Genomic DNA, 19,549 nt, shown 5'->3' on the forward strand with positions numbered 1-19,549 from the left:
GCCCCACGGGTTACTCCCCCGCCGGGCCCCGGGGTGGCTCGCCTGGCTGGTGCTCACTCTGAGCCTCCTCACCCACCAGGTGGAACTCTGGCCAGAAGAAGGCTGCCGCCTGTCCCATCCACCCGCAGCCCCAGGTGCCGAGCGGGGCCAGAGGAGGCCCCCTGTGTAGGCTGTGCCAGCACAGCCGCGCTGCTCGGACTCTGAGCTCAGAGCCCGCTTCTGAAACCCCAAGGACCAGCTGTCAGCACAGCCCTGGGCCTCAACGGGGCGCTGCCCTGGGCAGGCCCGCAGCAGGGACGCCCCGCACGCCCTCATCACTGAGTCGCACACGGCGTGAGCCAGGGGGTACGGAGGACCGCGTGGGGCAGAGCGAGTGTCCGCCCCGGGCTAAGCCCGCCCCCGAGCATTCGGCAGCACAGGGCAGCGTGCAGACGCCCAGGCGCTGTCACCAAGGGCTGTCACCCCACGGGCCCCGGGGGCCTCAGGGCTGAGGAGCACACAGCCAAGAACTGCGGGACCCTGGCCAGTCCTCCTCTGTTCCGAGTGAGACGCCTCCCGCTCACGAGGCGGGTGAGGCCCTCCCCGCGGCCGGCGCACGCGCCTCAGCACACCCTACGGGAAACCAGGCCCCCCAGGGCGGCCTCCCTGGACATCCCTCCTGCGGGCCTGCACGCATCCCTCTGGGAAAAGGGGACCCTCTGCCCTACAAGGCCGGCCCTCCCTGCTGTGTCCTAGCCCCACACTCCCGGGGTCCGTTCTGGCTCTCCTTCAAACTCCTGCCCTGCGCCCCCACCCCTGAGGCGGTCACCAGGACCCGAAGTGAGCCCCCTCCTCTACAGGCTCCGAGGCCCTGCCCCCTGGCGCTGCCCAGGGAGGACTCCTGCCCACGCCCCGAGTCCCAGTCTTCACCCCTGACCTCCTCCAGGACCTCGGCTCACTCCCGAGTCAGCTCAGCATGAGTTACTTCTCCCATGCCTGGGAGACTCTGTGGGTGGACAGGACCCTGACTGGCGTCCCGCTGAGCGTGCGCGTGCACACGTGTTTGCAGGGCAGTGAGAAAGTCTGCGCGCTTTTCAAACAGCAGGTTATCTGACAAACGGAGACAGATTTCTCACAAGAACTGCGTTTTTTTAAATTTCAAAAAACAGGGGACTTCCCTGGTGGTGAAGACTTTGAGCTTCCAGTACAGGAATGTGAGTTTGACTCCTGCCTGGGGAACGAAGATCCCGTGGGCAGCTCTTGCCTGGGGAGGCAGGGACAGAGGCTCGGCCGCAGTGCCTGCCAGGGGCAGGGACACAGAGGAGCGAGCTTGCAGGAGGCGACCGTGTCACCACCAGAAACGAGGCTGGCCAAGGAGAGGCAGGGGGGAAGGCACTGCTGCATCGCAAGCCCAGACTAGGTCACAGCGGCCGTGCCTGGAGTCTGGCCCCCAGGCTGGTGAGGCCCTCTGGGCTGAGGCCGGTCAGGGGGCTCCCGTGAAGGGCAGACAAGGCCTCCGAGCCGGCCCTGCAGTCTGGGAGGACTCCCCGCACCCGCAGCCCGCCACACTGCTCGTCTCTGACACGTCTGCGGAACCTCCCTCCGCGTCTTCACACGGCCGGGGCCGCACTGTGTGCGACAATGCCGTGCCACTTCCTCAGTGAGCACTGCTCCCTCGCGCGGCCCCTTGCTGCGGAAACTGTAAAAACCCCAGTTAGGGTGTATTCCCAGCTGTCCTACGAGCTGGGTGAAACTTGCCCCATTCTGAGGTAAGGAAAACACACAACGGTGAGGTCAGTGACTGTCCCAAGTCGCAGGCCTGGGCGCCCAGCCTGGCCCTGGAGCCAGCCCAGGGCCGAGCGTGGGCGAGCGGCTGTCACACAGGGACGCTCGCGAGGCTGTGCGGCCCAAAGCGACGCGCACACGGCCCAGGCCGGGTCTGATCCACTCCACACTCCTCTGTGATCAAACCGAACACCGTTCACTTACGCGTGTCTTCTCGGTGTGCTTGTCTTTAAAGCTCAGGAAGATATTTTCCCGCACGCAGAGATCAGAAAAATACTGAGCACTCTAAATACTGTTAATTTTTAACAGTGTGATTTTTAGAAAAGCATTTGATCATCAATTGTTTTACAATTCACTCTGATGTGTGAATAGTGATTTAATCTGATTTTCTTTCAGATAGCTATTCGACTAGCCCCGTGCCATCTGCTGAAGAATCATCTCTTCCCCTTCACCACAGTCACTTTGGAGAGAATCCCAAGCTAGGTTCCTCTGAAGGAAAATCTACACTACTACTGGTTCAAGGCACTCAGCAGCCAGAAATTTCCAACAAACATGTGGAAAGACATTCAACCTCACTCTTAATTAAAGAAAAACAAGTTAAAATGCCACTTTCCCATTTGGTTGGCAACCCCCCAAGTTCAGTACCCAGAACTGCTGGAATAAGAAACGCGGCACGGCTGCCGACCTGCCTTCAGTCCAGAGCGTCCACTGCTGGGCGGGAGGACGCCCCTCCCACGGCCGTGACCAGAGAGGTCACCAGACTGTGACGGCCTCTCAAGGCCCACACCTCGCATAATAAATCACACCTAGGCTGGTCTCCTGTGTTTAGGAGACTTTACACTTCCTTCCCTGTGAACCACCACTAACGAGACAAACCCAGACGATCAGCTGCCTGCAAGCGGGCTCTTACTCTGTCCACCACTGCTGCACGTCCAGGGCCTCAGAACAGACACCCGCACGTTTCCTAGGCGGACACAGTGGTCTCTGTGTGCTGCAGCAGGAGAGCAGACGCGAGCTGCTGGCAGATGAACCGGCTCCACCCCGCTGCACCTTCTCCCAGTGCGGGGAGCAGGGATGACCGTGAGACGTGCTCTGACCGCAGGCTGCGGCAGAGACGCCCTGCTCTCAGACCACGCAGCCCCTGAGCTGGTGCTTCCGGGACACCGTGGGCATGGAACGCCCCCGTCTGGCCCACTGCAGGACAAGGCCAGCAGACCCGTCCAGCCCGTGGGCTCAGCAGCGACTGGCTGTCAGGCCTGGGCGAGGGGGGGCGACTGACCACAAACAGGCACAATGCAGCTCTGGGGAACAACGGAAATGCTCTGCATCCTGACTAGGGTGACGTTACAGGACTTCATACGTCTGTTAAAATTCAAAGGCTTGCACAACTGAAAAGGCTGAGTTTTATTCTATGTAAATCATTCTGTGATAAACCTGACTTTAAAAATTATCCAATGACAAGATGATTCTGAAGACATGAACTTAATCCAAGTTAAGAAGTTCCAAAGAAACCTACATGTGGAAAGCTAGACATCACCTCCAGACCCCTTAGCCCCCGGCCGTGGCGCAGTGCCCGCCACGGCTGTGCTACCGACCAGCGGCCGCAGCCCAGGGCCCAGAGCGCTCACGAAGACGACGGACGAGAGCACATTTACCTTTGGAGTCAGCGTTCGGGAACAGCCTGTTCCATGGCACCTTATTTTTGTGTGGAAGAGAGAGCAGATAGTTTCTAGCTTTTAAATTTATTATACAATTCAGGTCTTCCTGCGATGGGGATCCAAGAATACCTGTCAGATAAAGCAATCTGCAGTTAGTTGTCAGGCCTGAGGTACACCAAACGCGCGCCAGCAGCGGGGGATGGGCCCTGGCGCTCACTGTCTTCTCACCACCTCCCAATGCTGGACTTTCTTACCAAGTTTTCAATCAAGGACGAACAGAAACAGCTCATGCCTATGACAGGTCCAAGAGCTGCAGGAACTCGTCTCCACTCCACCTCATGAAGGGCTCTGACGTGAGCGTGGGCCCCAGACACTGAGGACCTTACCCAGAATGTGGTTCAGCTGGTCAAGGTAATGCTTCCCAGGGAAGATGGGCCTGTTGGAGAGCATCTCGGCTAGGATGCAGCCCACGGACCAGATGTCGATGGACTTGGTGTAGCCCTGCAGTGGGAGAGGGGAGAGTGACCCTGCCGCTCCGGGATGACGTGTGCTGCCTGCTCTGCAATTCAGAGGTGAGTGGAGACAGCACTCATACAAGCGCAGCCGGCTTTCTTGTGAGACACCAAAATGTCAAGACTGCTTGATTTCACTCCTCTCTTCAGAGCAGATTCACTTGTTAAGAAAGAAATTCTGTAGCAGACCTCATTCCTTTCATCAAATGATTTGTGAGAAAGAATTAGAATGCCTGTAAGCTTAAGCTGGGAAAACGAGAAAGCAGTGAACAGCCACTGACTACTCTCAGACATCCGTGGACCAATCACTCATTCTGTAAACTTGGAAGACACTCAAAAGGGGCATTGCTCCATTTCTAGAATATCTTTCTTCATTTGGAAAATCATTAAAAACAAAATAACAACCCATGATTTCTGCCCCCCCCCCAAAAAAAAGGTGTGCTAGCTCCATCCTATTTAACTAATTCCTATTTCTCATCTTCTTTTTCTATTCATTTTTCAGGCATAGTTTTTCTTTTAAAGGAGTTTGGTGAAAAGACATGGAAGGAACTGCCATCCAACAGCGACACCAAGGCGTCGCCGTGTGAGCAGAGCTCTACGGAGGACGCTCACGTGTGGGTAAGTCAGAGAGGAAATGTGGAGAACAGCTCAGGGAAAAAAAACTGTCACATATTAAAGGCTATGGAAATATGGCAAAGTGTTTTTTGAAAATCAAAGACTTAATGATCAGATCTATGCCTCTGATAAAGTGGGCTGAATTTCAAAATAATTCTTTCCAATAAGAATTGGAGGTTTAGCGGCATCTCCCTAAAATGTCCTAGTAGTTATTAACCTGCTGGTTACCGATATTATTACTATAATTAACAGCAACTATAACCACGATTAGGTGGAGACCGATGTCCTCAGGCAGCACTTGAGCCACTGCTAAGGAGGCACACACTGAAATAGTGGCAGCTCCTCCCCAAGTGACTCACGCAGAGACTCGCACGGGGGGAAGAGAACGAGGCGGCACGCGAGGGCGCGGGCGGGGACGACACAGGGGAGACAGTGTCCGGCGGCCCGTGAGGCTGCCCTCCTCTCACATGACGTGGTGTCCGCGTCCCCTGGTCACTCGACCTCCCACACGTGCGGGAGGCTCTTCCGGGATGCCACATGTGAAATGAGGCAACAGCGAACCCTGCTCTCCCGACGCTGGGCATTCCAGAATCTCACATGGGCATGGGCGTCAGCAAGAGCCACCAGGCCGTGCTTTCACGTCCAGGGGGCAGGCACCCTTCCCCGCTGGGTTCCAGTGTGGGGTCAATGATACCAACTCTCCCTTTCCCAGCTTCAGGCCAAGACTCTTCTTCACTAACTCAAACCAAAACAGCAGAGTTGAGAGACTGCAAGCAGCTCCAGGGGAGAAGCCAGCATGCTCAAACCAAGCCAAACGCTGAGGAGACACTGCTCTCCTCACTAAAACGCTTTTGCTGCGGAAAATAAGCAGTTAAAAAACGAGAAATACCTAATTCACGTTAACTTTTATTTTAAAATATGCTTAAAAATTAACATATCAAAACCTTCTCAGTTTTAACTTTCATATAGTAAATACTGACAGAGAAAACCCACATAAACAAAACCTGCTTAGGGTCTTGGATCAACATTTGGACCCTGAAGGGATCTGTAGCACAGAGTGTGCGAGAACCCCTGCCTTTTCCATTCCTGCCATGTTTCTGCGAGTTAAAAATCCTATCAAATGAGATGTTACAAATACACAGAGCACTCTTGCTGGCCAAAGCTGAGACAGTGAGTACTTAAAAAAAACACAAACAGGAAGATAACAGACAGCACAGAAACAAAACCCCCACAGCCACCACGAGTCCACCATAATGTTTTCAAAACAAAGATGGGGTCAGAGGAGGAGAAAGAGAAAAGGGGGAGCTCTCTTCTTCACAGATGAACACCAGCTTGTTAATGTAATTTAGAGAAGCCTGCTCTGCACACCCCAGCACGAGCAGTGACAGACACAGCGGCGCTCACGGCACCCCGGGGAGAGGCTTTGGGGAAGAGGAGCCCCAGACACAGCCTGAGACCCTGCGGGGCCTCTGCAGCCGAGTGACCCGGGCCCCTCAGGAGGAGCCCGCCCCGAGAGGCAGGAAGAGAGCTTGGGCGGGCCTGAGGCCGCCTCTGCGCTCCCCAAGGGCTCCAGGCCGTGCAGCAGCGGGGGCGACCCCACACGGGCCCGGCACAGGAGCAGCACACGAGCCGCTGTGAGGGCGCAGCCAGGCAAGCGCCGGACGAGGCCGCGGTCAGGGCGCGCGGAGGGCGCACCGCCTGCCCGGGAGAGTTCGCCAGCTCCTCAGGTTAGTCCGGTAGGCGTCACCGAGCCCGGCATGGGGGAAGTGAGAGGACTGCTGGGAGACAGGCAGGCAGATGGCAACGCGCACACAGGTGTGCCCCCGACCCAGTTCTTCCGTGGGTGTACTGAGGAAGATGCTGGCCACACTGCTGGGAGTGACACTCTCAGGCCAGAGGAGCCACGAGTGAGGACCCAAACCCAGGCTTTACTACAGTGAACGCCCAGAGCAGAGGCCGCCCCCCTGGGGGCCCCCCTGGGGTGGTGAGAGGCCCCCGGCACGCGGGTGCCCCGGGCATGGAGCGACTGGCACGCGGTCGTCCACAGCAGGAGCCGGCCCTGTGGGACTGTCTGCCGTCCGGAATTGAGAGAATCAACACAGCGTTTTCTTCTTCGAAACATCTGTTAGGCCAAGTCCTTCCTTACGATGGAATTTATTCTAATGGAATTTTACTTCTACAGCTGACTAAACACGGGTATGACACCTAGAGTAACTACCTGCTTTAAACAAATTCCATTTCCTCACAAAAGCAACCTAACGGATGGCCAAGTCCTTTACAAGTCAAGGCTGGAGGACGAGAACCCAGCCCACGGTCCGTGCACGTCACTCGCTGCCATCGAGCCTCCCAGGACGACTTCCGGTTCTGACACCTGAACGTGGGTCCAGCGCTACTCTCACAGCTTCCCTGACACGTTCGCTACGGAGGAGGGAACGGAGCTCTTCAATCTCGACCTTGTGACACAGACTCGGGACGAGGCGAGAGACGTCAGGTGAACCAACCTCCTCAACCGAGACGCCCGGTCAGACGCTACCTGCAGTGACGCGCCTGGACGCAGGCGGCCCCACGGCGCCCTCAGCCCTCACACGGGGCTCACTCGCGACGGCCCTGCTCTGCAGACGCTCCGCTCGTTTCCTGCGAGCAGACAAAGGCCCTGCCGCAGTGCGCCCTCAACCTGGGTGCAGGACCGCCGTGCCGCTCTGAAAGAGCGACAGCAGCTCATGTTTCTTCCACACTTGTGTTTTCTTCCAATTTTATTGCAATTTTGCTGAAGAAGCTTCCTCATCATCAGGTAGGTGAGACTCTTAGGGGAAAGCCCTGGTCCGCATTCACAGACCACAGGCCGTGCAGAGCCCAGCCTACAGGCCGGCCTGACCCCGGGAGCAGCAGTCGCAGGGGAGGAAGCTGCGCGGGCGGAGGAGGGCTGGCCGGGGGCAGGACGCAGGTGGACAGTGATGGGAGCACGCCCCGCGGCTCTGTAAGCCAGCGCGAGCCCAGCCGAGCGCTGGGACGTCAGTGCTGAAGGGAGACAAGACGGTACCCTGGGGCTGGCCAGGCAGGCCAAGCCTCAGGCCAGGCTGACTGCAACTCACGTCCTAAGTTCTCTGGCCTCCCGGTTTTCTTCCCACGCAAACCTGGTCCTTACCTTGGAATTCAACATGATTTCTGGAGCCCGGTACCAGCGAGTGGCCACGTACTCTGTCAGGAACCCTGTGTGGTCGTGGTCCGGATCTGCAACACGGGCCAAGCCAAAGTCACAGATCTAGGGGAGAAGAAGCAGGACACCTTCTGAGAGAGTCGAAGTCGTTCACAGCAGAGCAGCACAGACACTAACAGGGCAACGGCAGCGACGAGGACCAGAAGTGCTACCACCCTCATGCGGCAGAGCTCCGAGGGACTGACCCATGCCCTCACAACACCTGAGAGGCAGCCGCCTCGTGTCACAAAGGGGCAGGCTGGCGAGCTCGTGCACGGAACACATTGTCAGAGGTATGCAGTCTCTACTAATCCGCTTACCCACAGCAATCCTGCTCAGGTCACTTGATAAACAGTTATGCACCAAGAATAAGTTCCAAGCCCCAGCAAGCGCTGGAACAGTCACCGCCGCGAGCAACTCCGCCAGCACGCTTCTCCCCACACACGTGACCTCCTCTGCCTGCACACCTCCTTCCCCTGCTACAGTCAGACCCACCCGCAAAGCTGTACGAGACGCTGCACTCACTGACGATGAACCCTTACCCCCCCAAAAAATCCAGCTATTAATTTCTCCTGACTCATGCAAGCTGGCCTTGACCATGCAACAGTTGGGGCTACTCCAGATTACAATGTGTAAGAAGAGTAACTGGAACGTATTTGGTCCCAAACAACTGCAGGACCTTTTAATTCCTAGCTCCTGGGGAACTAACCTGAGAGAGAGAGATGCTAACACAGACGGGAATCTAGCAGAAGGCCACCTGGAAGACAGATCGCTTCAGAGGCTGACTGCTTTAATTCAGTCGAAAACTGACAAGGGTCTGAGCTCAGTCCATAAAAATAGAAATACGGAGGCAGGACACGGCTCAGGGATATTCAGAAGACTTAATGGACACCAACCTCTGCTCAGAGACCCTACAGCTGATGGTCTCGACAACTTAAAAGGACTCTGAAGGCCCCGCCCACCTCCTCAGGGCCCGTGGCCGTGGACACTGGCAACCCCTCGCAGCACCCCTGACCCCGGGCCCTGCTGCTTCCTCGATGTGGCACGCAGACGTTTCGTATCCGTGCCGCCCAACTCCCGTCCTTTGAGCCTGTCAGCGCGCCTTCAGGAGGAGCAAACGCCATGCCTGCTCCGCGTCCCTTCCAGGGCCGTGCTCTGGGCGCTCCAGGAGAGGGCCGCACAGTTGCTGCGGCATCTTGAGGCCCCCGTGGCCTCCAGCACCAGCCTCACCTCCACAGCCAGACGGCTTGCTGAGGCCATCACACCCTGGACAGCCGCGGGCTGACGGACTGTCTGAATCTGCAATGCGCCTGCGCCGTGCACCAACCCCTTGGGCACCCTCGGCGTGGCCGGGCCCAGACATGAGTCACAGCTCTCTGAGGGTCAGCAGAACCAGGTGAGAAGCCCGCATACAGGATCCCAGACCAGTGGGCTCAGTCCTGGGGCTGACGTCTCCACCCTCCTCTGGGAGCGGAAACAGAAGCAGGAGCCGCGCTTGGGCAGGCGGGCGGGACCTCCCAGTTCTTCAGAGACAGGTCCACGTAGCGTGAGCAACCTAAACACAGCTGTGGGAAGGGCTCCTCTGGAAAAGGCACGCCAACATAACCCTGACCCCACTCTGGCCACAAGCTCTGGGGCTGAGCTCGTACCAAGAGGGCAGGATTTATCCTCTCTCCTCTGGAAGCTGGGCAAGCCTTTCCAACTGCCTGAACCAAGAGAACACGCTGGAAGCGACGCTGTGTGACTTCTGAGGTGAGATCAGAAAATGCAACGTGGCTTCCACCTGGGGAACTGGGAGCCTCTGGGAGGCTGGACACTGGGAGCCCCCAGCGTCCACGTGGGGCCACCAGGTCACGTGGGCAACACGTGGCCCTGCCGCGGCACCACCCGCCAGGCTGTGGGGGATGACCTGAGCCTCCAGGGCCATGCCTTTCAGCTGCAGTCCAGAGGCTGAGCCCAGAGCAGTCACCGCCCCCCCGCTGCCTGACCAAACTCCTGACCTCAGAAACTACGAGTTCAAACATGACTACTGCTGTTTCGGGCCATGACATCTTGGGGGGCTTGAGAGAGGCTCGAGCCCGAGTGGACGTGAGAGGTAAACAGGTGTCCACATGGGGAGGTGGCAAGAGCCCCCAAGGGGGCTGGAGTCTGAATAGAGGGTCCAGGAATACACTGCACCAACCACTTACATCACTGGAAGCTGCAAAACGGTGACTTCACTAACTTTATCATCCCTTGTGCGTTTATTAGCTGGCATTTACTTTAAGGAAGCACCGTCACTCATCACCCGGGGCTTCGTGCCTACCCTGATGCCCGGAACCCACGGGGAAGACAGGGAAACCGTTTCCTCCTTCCCTGTCAGTTACCAGCTTTCAGAAGAGCGAGCTGGCTTAAGGAGGATCGTGTTTTACTACTGGTATCCTACACTCCCAGTAGATAAAAATTATTGGCTATAATTTAACAAATCAAGAGGTACATGTAGGGAAATTCCATTCACGGTCATCCACGGGAAGCTCACATGACTCTCTTAAAGTTCTTTTAACATTGCAACACTGAAAGTTAATACAGTATTAACCAAAAAACTGCCAAGGCTACAAAAAAGAAAACACACACACACACACGACAGTTCTATATTGAGGACGGTAGACAACCAGGATGTGGTAGAAGAAATAGAATAGGACTTAGTCAAATGTCCCACCACTCTTACCTGGCTATCTTTGGGACTGAGTAAATTCAAATTCTAGAACAAAAGCCCCAAAGACATTTCATTTTGTATCTTTTGAATCCTCCTTTCTAGGCCCACCCAGACGCATACATGCTATGACCCTAGCAACCTGGGGTCCCCCGGGGCTGCTGGATGAGGCTCAGTGAGCAAAAAACGAGGACAAAGACTGCTGGAGACCACACACCTCTGGAAGTTTCACCAAAAACACGTTGCAAGCAGAATCTCCAAATAGGGTCCACAACCCTCGCTTTTCTGTGGCCCCGAGAAATAAACCAGATGCCTGCAAGGAGAAGGTTCCAGGAGGGCCGTGAGAGGCCAGGGTGTCCTGGGTCTCGCGGCTGGGCACCGAGCACAAAGCATGTTTATGGAAGCCAAGAAAGGAAGCTGACTGCTACTGGGCTTGACTGTACCCGAGTCAAAAGCTAAAGGTCTAAGACACTTAAAAGAGCTGACGTCCTGAGGGCTCAAGAGTAAAAAATACTTACTAACACAGAAGTCAATGGAAAAAGGAAGAACTAATGTAATTACCTGCTTGAAAATTCAAAAAAGACCCTAAATAACAAGACATCAGTAAAGCCACTGGATACGAACTTTCTAGGCCCGGGGCTGTGGGACGGCATCGCGGTCACCCCAAGCTCTGAGGAGGGGACGGGCGTCCGATGAGCTCAGAGCCCTCTTCCCACAGGCACTGGCTGCAGCCCCCACCCCGGGCCCCTGCGCTGCCCGTGGGACACACTCCCACAACCAGCCCGTGGCCGGGTGACACGCATCACACTCCCATCTGGAGTGAGACTCTGAGGACGTGTGCCCACGTGGATGATGCATCTCCCACGTGGACATTTTCCAACGTGGGTCAACTGTACTGCTCTAAGTATCTAACACACCCTATTGTATTCCTGAGTGTGTGTTAAATTGAGTTTTGAAAACAATGCCTCAACTGTGCAGATGGCCGGTAACACACACATCAGTGTGGGTATGCATCCTGGCGAGCAGGAACAAAACGGTAAAGACAAGTCCACCAGCAGAGAAGAGGCAGCAAAGCAGTAGCTTCCGTGTCCTCTTCTCAAGGAGGAGCATTTTCACGCAAAAGTTAACTTCTCCCAGAAATATTACATACTTTAAAGATTAAGAATAGCTCTCCAAAACCAAACAAAAGCAATCTGCCGTAACAGGACGGTGAAGGTAACGAAGAGAAAGAAAAAAAGAAAAGCAGTAGGAGACATCAAGATAATTCCTGTGATTCTTCAAGAAAACCACTAAGAGCTGACCAGGTTTGGCTGTTCCTAAGCGCACCCTCATCTTTCAGGCCACTCTGACTCATGTGCCCAGACCCACGGACAGTGATCTGGGGGCTACACCCCACGTGGGAAGGGCATGAGTCTAACTCAGAAGGATATTAAGGGGTGACAGAGTCCACACCAGCCGTGTCTGATGCAGGAAGCTTCCTCCACCACGTCTCACAGGCTGTCTGCTACAAGGCTGTAAACACCCGAGACAGCAGATAAGCCAACTGTCTGAAGACAGGGCCACGGACAGTTCTAGAAGACTCTCCACGCAGAGCAGGCCTCGGTGCCGGGGCGCGGGTCCCCCACTTCTCCCTTTGCTACGGCTCCTTCTGTCTGCGGTCCCCTGCACCCGGCACGGCCGCTCACCTACTGCAGGGCCGGCATGCTGGGAGGGACAGCATGATGCCACCTCCTTCCTGACACGTCATGGCCCTGGTCAGAGCCGGTGGCCTTCCCCTCTGGGTCTGGAGGCGCTCCTTTCAGAGCCTCCGTCACCGCAGACGGCACCACAAGCATACACTCTACCGCCGTGATGTACAAGCAACATGCCACTCCTGCCAGGACCACCCCATCTTAATGAGCACAGCTCGGTAGTAGGTCTGGGAACCAGGAAGAGTGAGGCCTCTAGAGCAGCTCCTTCTGAACACTGTACTGGGTCTCCTGAGTTTCTACATGACTCTCAGCATCAGCCTGTCCATTTCTGCAAAAACAGGCACCTGGGGCTTTGACAGGGACTGCATGAAGTCTGCAGACCACACTGGGAACACTGCCATCTCAAGAACACAGAGTCTTCCAACCCAGGAACATGAGGTGTCCTCTCACGTGTGCAGGCCCTCTCGGACTCAGACGCGCTTCCCCTGGGCTGTACAACCCTTCACCGCATCTGAGCCATCTGCAGGCCTCCCTCCGTATTCACCTCTGCCGTGTAGTAAGATTGGCACTCTTTACTTGCATTTCTTTTTGCCATAAAAATGCTTTCAACTATTTCTGGTATAATTTCAAATATGAATAACAATAAATACAAACATGCCCCAGTAAAAGAAGTGTTTTCAACAGCTACGTCCTGAGAGTAAACACCGGGCTGACCTTGAGATCGCAGGTGGTGTTGAGCAGCAGGTTGGAAGGTTTGAGGTCACGGTGCAGCACGTTGGCTGAATGGATATACTTTAACCCTCTGAGGATCTGGTAAAGGAAGTAGCAGATATGGTCATTGCTGAGGTGTTGCGTCTTCAAGAGCTTGTAGAGATCTGTTTCCATGAGGTCCTGTACTATGTACCTGTTTGGAAGGTTAAGGTAACACCGAAAGAGCTGGGCACACTCAGCAAAGCGCTGAAACCAAAGGACCGCCAGCAATCCACTGTTCCAGCCTGAGGCCCCGGAGGGAAGGGGAACCTGCTGGCAGGCGGGCGCACCTCAGCGGGAGGGTCCGGAGCTGTGCCCTCCTCCTCAGCTCCCGTCAGACAGCACGTGCGCTGACGCCCCAGCGGAGACCTGACCTCACGCAGGACACGGACGTGAGTCCTGCCCCCGCAGCGGCCCACCACCAAGAGGAGCCGCTGGCATCGCTGAGAGGGGTGGGCGGCTTCAGGCACTTTCTCCTCTGGCCCAGCAACAACTCCCGACTTCACTGGTCTTTGACCTGCCTTCCTGTCCCCCTCCTTCCCCACAAAAACCAACCATAACACTTTTGGAAACACAGGCTGAGAACACGTTCGCTACTAGACTCAGCCCTTGGTCTACCTGTCTGCCTCTGCAGTTCAGGCTAAGACACTAAACACATCAGACAGTGCTCGCTGCGCTACCAAGGGGCCTGTGGGCTGCACCCCGTGGCTGTCCGCCCCCCCTCCTCAGCGTCTAGAACCTCAGGCGTAGCTGACTTCGTTTCCACGGAAAATAAACCGTAAATGCTGCCCGCGTCTGACCTCACCACAGTGTGCTTCTGTCAGTGTTCGGGGGTTTAAGCTCACGTCTCTGCACACATCACACACCCACAGTCACACCTGCGGGGACACGCTTGGGATGTGAAGGAGACACGACTGGAACACGTGTCATCTGACAGAGACGTGATTTTTAAGGCAAAAGGTAAAGCAGGACCGCAGGCAGCAGGGGCACTGCACTGAGATCAGCAGACTCAGCGCAGAGCCGGTAACCGTGGGAGTGCCCGGGAGACCGGCCTCCCCGGGGTGGAGCGCACGGGGCAGGCACGCCGCCTCCGCGCGGGCCCCTTCAGCACAGCCCACGCCTGCTGAGATCAGGACGGTCTGGACCTGACCGGTGCCGTGCAGGCCCCCTCTTCCACAGTCCATGGCTCTGTCCTGTTCACCATCATAACCAACCACACCTTAAGTGGGAAGAGCATGACCGGAAAAAGTGTTCACCAAAACTTTCCACAATTGCACTTTCTGAAAGGAAACCTTCACTGAAACTGACAGACTGAGAACAGTTACTGACAACTGGAAAGCTGAACTGGAGAAAAAGCGTCAGTGATGCGAGCAGCACAGTAACTGGCGAGCAGGGGACAGCGCCCCCCCGGGCTGCACTCCTCCCCTCCCCTAAGCAGGACGCGTCCAGGCCGGTGACCCCAGGCCACGGAGCAGCTGCCTGGGAAGGATACACATCTTTCATCTGCTCGATGGTCGGCGCTCGAATGATGTCATTGATTCCAATGATGTTCTCGTGTCGGAAGCGCAGGAGGATTTTTATCTCTCTCAGCGTTCTCTGGCAGTAGGTTTGGTGCTCAAAAGGACTGATTTTCTTGATAGCTACTCGAACTTTGTTGACATTATCATAAGCAGAGCTAAAAAAAAAAAGAAAAAAAAAGGAGGTGGAGGGAGACAGCATTAAAAACAGGCCCCAGGACACTGGCAGAAAGAATAAAGCGGTAAAGTAGTAAAGCGTCCATCACCCCGGGCAGAGACCTGCTCCGTGCACATGAAGACAGCATGTGTGCTGTCCACAGAGAGGCCCGCTCACCGGAGTGAGCCGCATGAGGCAGTGCGCGCGGGACCTCAGGACGAGTGGGCCCGGCCCACCCGTGCGGACGCCCACGTTCACGGCCCGGGAGCACGGGCGTGTGACACAGGCGCTCCGTGTCCCCACCGCTCCTAACAGCAACTGCATCTGCGGAGGGCCATCATGTCTGCCTCCAAAACAGCTTCCCACAGTTGCACCAGACGCCACTGACTCAGCGCAAACGCTGCAATGACCCTCAACCACGTCTCCTCCCAAGCAGAATGGACCCAAGAGGGCAACACGGACACACTACAGAGCATGGGGGACTGTAGCCCCGCTTGTAACTTGTGACGGAGGACAATCGGAACAAACACCGAGCCACTCCCCTGTACACCCCAAACTACAACCGCACTTCAATGGGGGGGGCAGGGGGCAGAAGGGTGCGGTGACTGGGAGTAACAACGGTGTCTTACTTGCAAAATGACACAACTATTTCTTTCTCCCCGCCCCCCAAGAAATTTAATCAAGACGCCTGACTGTGCTGTGCTTAGTCATGTCTGACTCTTTGCAACCCCGTGGACTATAATTCGCCAGGCTCCGCAGTCCATGCGGCTCTCCAGGCAAGAAGACTGCAGTGGGTCGCCACGCCCTCCTCCAGGGGATCTTCCCGACCCAGGAAACAAACCCAGGTCTCCCACATCGCAGACAGATTCCATACCATTTGGGTCATCTTATAACAAAACCTAAAGTATTGTTCAAAAAATACTCTCTCTCACACACATGCATAAAGAGTCAAAAAAAAGAAAAAAAAAGAAACACCTCTCACAGTCTTAACAAGGGGCCCAGCTCTTTCCAAAGTGTCCTGAGTGTCTGACGTAACAGAGTGCCAAGCAGAAGCAGCAGTGAATGCATCTGCAAGCCCCTCACTGTACACCTTTTACATTGTTTTGATTGAAGAACCATGTGAACCTTTTCAAAATATATTTCAAAAATTACTGTTAAGTGGGAAAAAAATCACAGAAGAAATCCTAGAAAACTGCTGGCATATCCCTTAAAGAAAAAAGCACAAATATTTCAGAATTCCTCACCAATACAAAAATATTTGAGAAATAAAGAGTACTTCTTAGAAAGAGGGGCAAAAATACCTTTAACCCCATGCCCACCTGAGAGAACAGTCTCTAAAACTGGAACTAGCTATGCATTTAAAACAGAGACACACACAACCCCCCGAAAAGAGGAGGACGCTTTTCCCAGCATTCGCTAAGACTGACAGGAGGTGCAGAGGTCGCTGCTCCCGTGCCCGGAGGAGCTCGACCCCCGCAAGCACCCAGGCATCTTAGAGGGACTCGGCCTCAGGCCCCAGAGGAATTTCCTCCCGAGATCCAAAGTGGTGGGAGGGGGAGGTCACTGCCAGAGGTGAGCACATTCAATTCTTAAAACGGTAGATTCCTATTACTCAGCATTAAAAAGGAAACTACTGGTAACATGAACGCAGATGAAGCTCAAAATAATTATGCTGAGTGAAGCCAGACCAAAAGAAAAGTGCCCCTCCTCACACAAAACGCAAACTCGTCTATGAGGACAGAAAGTGGGGCTGCCGGAGGAGGAGGGATGACACGATGGATATGGAAGCCAGGTAACTCTTGGAAGTCATCAAATCCATTATCGAAAGGTTCTGATAGCTTAATGGGTGTATGATAAGTCAAAACTTAACATGTAGACTTTTAAACTATACACTGGCATGCTGATTACCAATGACTTCTTAAAGAACTAATTTAAAAAAAGAGCCAAGGGTCCCCGAATGCATGATCAATTCCAGGGCCAGGGTACAATTCCAGAACTGTGCTTGCAGTCAATGTGGAAGTAGAAGCCCACACGACTCTAGAGGAGATTATTGAACACATGGGAGAAACGGGAACCAGCATGAGTCAAGGACGAACAAGTCATGCTAGAGCAAGCTCATTTCCTGTTGTGACAGGGTTACCACAACAGGAGGGGGACCCAGAGCTGCGGCGGAGCCCAGCCACACTTGCTAAGCACTTCCCACTTCTGAGACTCCGTGTCAGGACTGGGGGCAAAACCAAACAGTGGTCCTCTTAAGAGGACGGCAGTTTAGGAAGGGAAGGAGACAGGAACAGTCAGCCTTCATCACAGTAAAGCACTTCTGAAACCCAAGAAGAAGCTGGGTAGATTAAGTCCAAAATAAGGGTATTAAAGAGAGGACTAAAAGATGAGGCCTGTAGAAACCACATTCTGAAGGATGAGCAAGTGTTCAAAGGGGAGCAGGGGCCCAGAGAAGGCAAGAGGCACCACGTGGAGGGGACACAAGCAGGCCGCCTGCAGGAAGGCCGGCCCCTCCGCCGGCGGTGCGCACGCGGTCCCGGGAACACGCCACCAGGACCCCGCAGAACCCCCTAGGTCCCCTGAGGCAGCGAGCGGACGCCCTCTGGGGTGTACGCCACAAGGGCAGGCCGCAGCAGCAGCTCACACGGGTAGCACACAGCCCCGGCTGAGAGAGAAGAGGGCTCTGCTGGGGGCCCGTTCTCAGGGACCGCTGACACCAGCTCTGGAAAGCCCAGGAGTCTGCAACTTGAATCTGATCTGCTAGGTCTTCATGTAAGTCTGTCTGTCTGAGGAAGAGGGAAGAGTATATTTCATGTTTCGTGTGTGCTAAGTCGCTTAAGTCATCTCCGACTCTCTGTGACCCTGTGGACCAGAGCCCTCCAGACTCCTCCAAGCAAGAACACTGGAGTGGGCTGCCGTGCCCTCCTCCGGGGTTCTCCCTGACCCCGTGACCGAATCCGCGTCTCTCATGTCTCCTGCACTGGCAGCGACACTTGGGAAGCCCTTCTTGTTTCCTTGATCACAGTTTGATCCCTGTGGTATGTGATGCTCCAATTGTTTTCTTGACCCAGGCCTTGCAAAGAAAACAAGAAGATGGGTCAGGGAGACAGTGGTCTTATACTTTCTGGAGTAAAGGTCTGAGGAGGCCTGCAGGGGATTCGGATGGAGGAAAGAGAGGCTCTGCTTCCAGCAGCAGTGAGGAGGTGGAGGCTGGGAATAAGATATGGGAACGTTTAATAAGCCACAGAGGGGAGCACTGCTGAAGAGAAGAGAGGTCTGAGGACAGAGCTCCAGAGCAGACGGAGAAGCAGGAACCGGCCAGAGCATGAGGAAGCAGCTATAAACACCAGGAGAGAGTGCCATTTCAGAAGCCAGGAGTCCCAAACAGAAGTGCATGAGAAAGATGAGAACTGGAAGCCAGCCACCGAATCTGCGATCAGCAGACGGGTGGAGCCTGGGTGGCGGCTGATGGATGGGAGTGGGGACGGCGTGCACACACACAGGTGCCCATCTTTAAAGAAGGTGAGGAGGAGCAGAGTGACCGGCAAATCCAAGGCAACAACCAGAAGGCTCAAGCTGTCAGGGAGCAGTGGAGGGGTCGGGGGCTGGGGGAGCAAGCAGGGTGGAGAGGAGGCTCCCCGAACTCGGCAGGTGTGAGGAGGCAGCGTGCCTTCAGGCGAAGCTGCAGGGCCCCCCCTGCAGGGTCCTGGGGCTACAGAGCGGGGCACGTGTGGGGCTGAAGCGGGAGGCACACCTATGGCCTCACCCTGGGGGCCACCGAAGGAAGTCACAGGGCTTTTAAGCGAGGCCACACTGGTGTCCGCTGTGAAGCTCCCTCAGGAGGCAGACTGCGGCAAGAACAGCACGTGAGGGCAGTGCGCCGGCAGGAGCCCTCGCAGCCAGCCTGAACCGTGGTGGGGCCGCAGCTCTGCAGAAGGCGCTGCCTCTGTCACCAACCTCATGGCTCCCAGCTTAGCGAAGAGTGTCAGTCGCATCTGACTCTGAGACCCCATGGACTGTAGCCCGCCAGGCTCCTCTGTTCGTGGACTTCTCCAGAAAGAAGCTGGGTTGCCACTCCGTTCTCCAGGGGATCTTCCCGACCCAGGGATCTAACTGGGGCCTCCTGCACTCAGGTGGGCCTTTACTACTGAGTCCCTGGGAAGCCCTAGCTGGGTTCTGGTTCAAATGCTCAAGGGCAGACGCACACATCCTATATTGCTTATGCCATCTTCCGCGGAGCTATAACCAAATTCTCGGGGAGAAACCAACAGTGGAGGAGCAGAGACAAAGCTCCGCAACACAAGAACCCGGAACACATGTCCGCATCCTCTCCCCGCCCCCTCACCTGCGGGCGGGCTGCACCTAGGGGCGCGCGCCAAAGCACAGATGGCGACACAGGAGGGAGTCACTCTGCGGCGAGCAGCCTGGCAGACCCCACCCCCAGCACCAGTGACACCCGCGGGCGTCTCTGGTAGGAGGAGAGAGGCGGCTCGCCTCTGTGGTGCTCTTTCCCAAGCCCGTCAGCCCAGTCTAACGGTGAGAACGTCTGCAAACCCAACGTGGGGGCTAGTCCACAAAATGACTCGATGGGCTCGCCCAAGTCATGAAAAAATAACGAGACACAGCCACAGAGACGAGGCGACACACAGCCAAATGCATGCCGTGTCCTGGAGCGGGTCTTGGAGCAGAACAAGGAGTTCAGTGGGAAAGTAAATTCCAAATGAAGTCTGGAATTCCACGATACCAATGTTGGCTTTGATAAGCATACTGCAGACATGTAAGACGTTGACATGAGGGGAGACAGAAACTGGGGAGGGGCTTACGGGAGCCTCAGCACCATCTGCAGCTCTTCTGTAAATCTAAAATTATTCCAACATATAAGTTTGTCTGAAAAAGATCTTCCACTTAATAATACTTCCAAAATTGATGAAATAATTGGCATATAGAAAATATAGACTTAATTTAATAAGTAGAAGAAAACAATCATCTCACAGTTA

The 19,549-nt window shown here is 55.4% G+C and overlaps 1 protein-coding gene across 2 annotated transcripts in view; it reads right to left on the reverse strand.

Annotated features, from left to right (window-relative positions):
- MAPK1 (mitogen-activated protein kinase 1) overlaps positions 1 to 19,549 on the reverse strand; it is a 56,518-nt gene that overhangs the window by 6,686 nt on the left and 30,283 nt on the right. For both annotated transcript variants that reach the window (XM_065904528.1, XM_065904529.1), the window contains exons 2-6: positions 14,371 to 14,553; positions 12,843 to 13,032; positions 7,695 to 7,811; positions 3,809 to 3,923; positions 3,420 to 3,551 (exon numbers count right to left, since the gene is read on the reverse strand). In XM_065904528.1, the coding sequence (XP_065760600.1) occupies positions 3,420 to 3,551; positions 3,809 to 3,923; positions 7,695 to 7,811; positions 12,843 to 13,032; positions 14,371 to 14,553 (737 nt within the window). The remainder of the gene's footprint in view (positions 1 to 3,419; positions 3,552 to 3,808; positions 3,924 to 7,694; positions 7,812 to 12,842; positions 13,033 to 14,370; positions 14,554 to 19,549) is intronic.

This window comes from Muntiacus reevesi, chromosome 13 (genome assembly GCF_963930625.1).
Source record: "Muntiacus reevesi chromosome 13, mMunRee1.1, whole genome shotgun sequence".
NCBI lineage: Eukaryota > Metazoa > Chordata > Mammalia > Artiodactyla > Cervidae > Muntiacus > Muntiacus reevesi.